Source organism: Lolium perenne, chromosome 4, assembly GCF_019359855.2.
Source record: "Lolium perenne isolate Kyuss_39 chromosome 4, Kyuss_2.0, whole genome shotgun sequence".
NCBI classification, from domain to species: domain Eukaryota; kingdom Viridiplantae; phylum Streptophyta; class Magnoliopsida; order Poales; family Poaceae; genus Lolium; species Lolium perenne.
In genome coordinates this window covers 214305122-214306725 of record NC_067247.2, presented here as the reverse complement: position 1 = coordinate 214306725, position 1604 = coordinate 214305122, and the positions used below count along the sequence as shown (strand labels likewise).

Here is a 1604-nt window from a genome sequence, read left to right as displayed (position 1 = left end):
AGAATTCCTTACAGAGGTCTTCATTTATTCTATCTAAAATTCTGGGTTCAATTAGGTTGAGAATGTCCTCTGGTACCACACTTTGGTCAGTTGTGAATAGGTTTTGAAAGAAATTTGTTGCCATGTCTCCCATTTCCTCAGCATTGTCCACTATCGTACCATCATCTTTCTTCAGTTTTGTAATATTATTTTTCCTTTTTCTCCATGTAGATTTCTTGTGGAAAAATTTGGTATTCTTGTCCCCCTCTTTCAACCATTCTATTCTTGATCTTTGTTTCCAGTATATTTCCTCTCTCTCGAGAAGGCAATTCATTTCCTTTTCTATTTCTCTTCTCCTTCTCTAACTATGAATATCTCTTGACGTGCTTGTTCTGTTTAGTTCCTTCCTCAGTTTTTCAATTCTTTCCACCACGGAACTAACAGTTTGCTTACTCCATGATTGAAGAGAGTCCATAGCCCCTGACAAGTTTGTGGCAATATCTCCTAAATTTGTAGGTTTTCTGTACATAGCCCAAGTCTGTTCAATATGATCAGCCAGACTGGCTTCTTTCTCCCAGTGATCATCATATCTGTTTATGCGGTGGGTTGGCTTCCCATTAGTTTTCTTAAACAGTGATATTAGTAAAGGACAGTGATCTGAGCGAGGGGATGTGAGGTGTTGTACATGGTAGTCTGGGAAGCAATCCATCCAGCCTTGGCATGCCACTGCACGATCAAGACGCACCCTGACATTCCTTGCTCCCAGTTGTTTATTGTCGTAGGTCCACGGTTTTCCTACAAATCCCAGGTCATGGAGATTACAGAAAGATAGTGTTTCTCTAAAATCTCTCATTTGCTTCTCTCCACTTTTCCGAGCAGAGAAGTTTTCATCTTGACACATTGCTTCATTGAAGTCACCAACCATTAACCAAGGAATGTTTAACATTGGTTTCATATTTCTCAACAGGTCCCAGAAGAGGTGTCCCAGGTGGGTGCGAGGCTCTCCGTAAACAAAAGTGCACCTCCATTTTATTCCTTTAGGCATATCATGAACTATTACATCAATAATTCTATCGCCTATCTTATTCAACTCAACCTCAATGCTCTCGTCCCAGAAGAGGGCTAGACCTCCCCCCTTCCCGGGCTCATGGTGAGCAACACAATGTTTAAGACCTAGTATCCATCTTAATCTCTCAACTATTACATTATTTCTACGGGTTTCACACAGAAAGACAAATTTTGGTCGGTGAGTGTGCACTAGGCGATCCAGTTCTTGAACTGTCCGGTGGTCGCCCGCCGACCGGCAGTTCCATCCTAGTATCGTCATGGCTCCTGATAGGTGCGCTCCTTCGCACCTGTCAGGGTACCAGCGGCCCCAAGGCTGGTTGCCTCCACTTCATCATCCCTATCTTCCTCTTCCAGCACCTCTTGTGCACCATGATCCTCCTCTCTGAGTTTCTTGTCGCTTTCCTGTCCCATGCGTCCACTCAGGCTCAGTTTTGTATCCTGCATCAACACCTCATTGCACCCTGGCCTCTTCCCTAGCAGTTGTTCCTTCTTCTTGAGGAATGTTGATGCTGTACGCGCTGCACCAGCACCCAGTTCTTGCAGCAAACTACTATCAG

At 44.1% G+C, this 1604-nt stretch overlaps 1 protein-coding gene across 1 annotated transcript; it reads right to left on the bottom strand.

Moving 5' to 3' along the window:
* Nucleotides 1–340: 340 nt before the first annotated feature.
* Nucleotides 341–1306, bottom strand: LOC139839269 (uncharacterized). The gene has a single exon (XM_071829317.1). It carries the CDS (start codon nucleotides 1304–1306, stop codon nucleotides 341–343), a length of 966 nt encoding a protein of 321 aa, XP_071685418.1.
* Between the last annotated feature and the right edge of the window lie 298 nt (nucleotides 1307–1604).

Bases quoted from the DNA above. Each gene is read 5' to 3' on its own strand.
- LOC139839269 (XM_071829317.1), bottom strand. From the start codon at position 1,306: ATGACGATACTAGGATGGAACTGCCGGTCGGCGGGCGACCACCGGACA.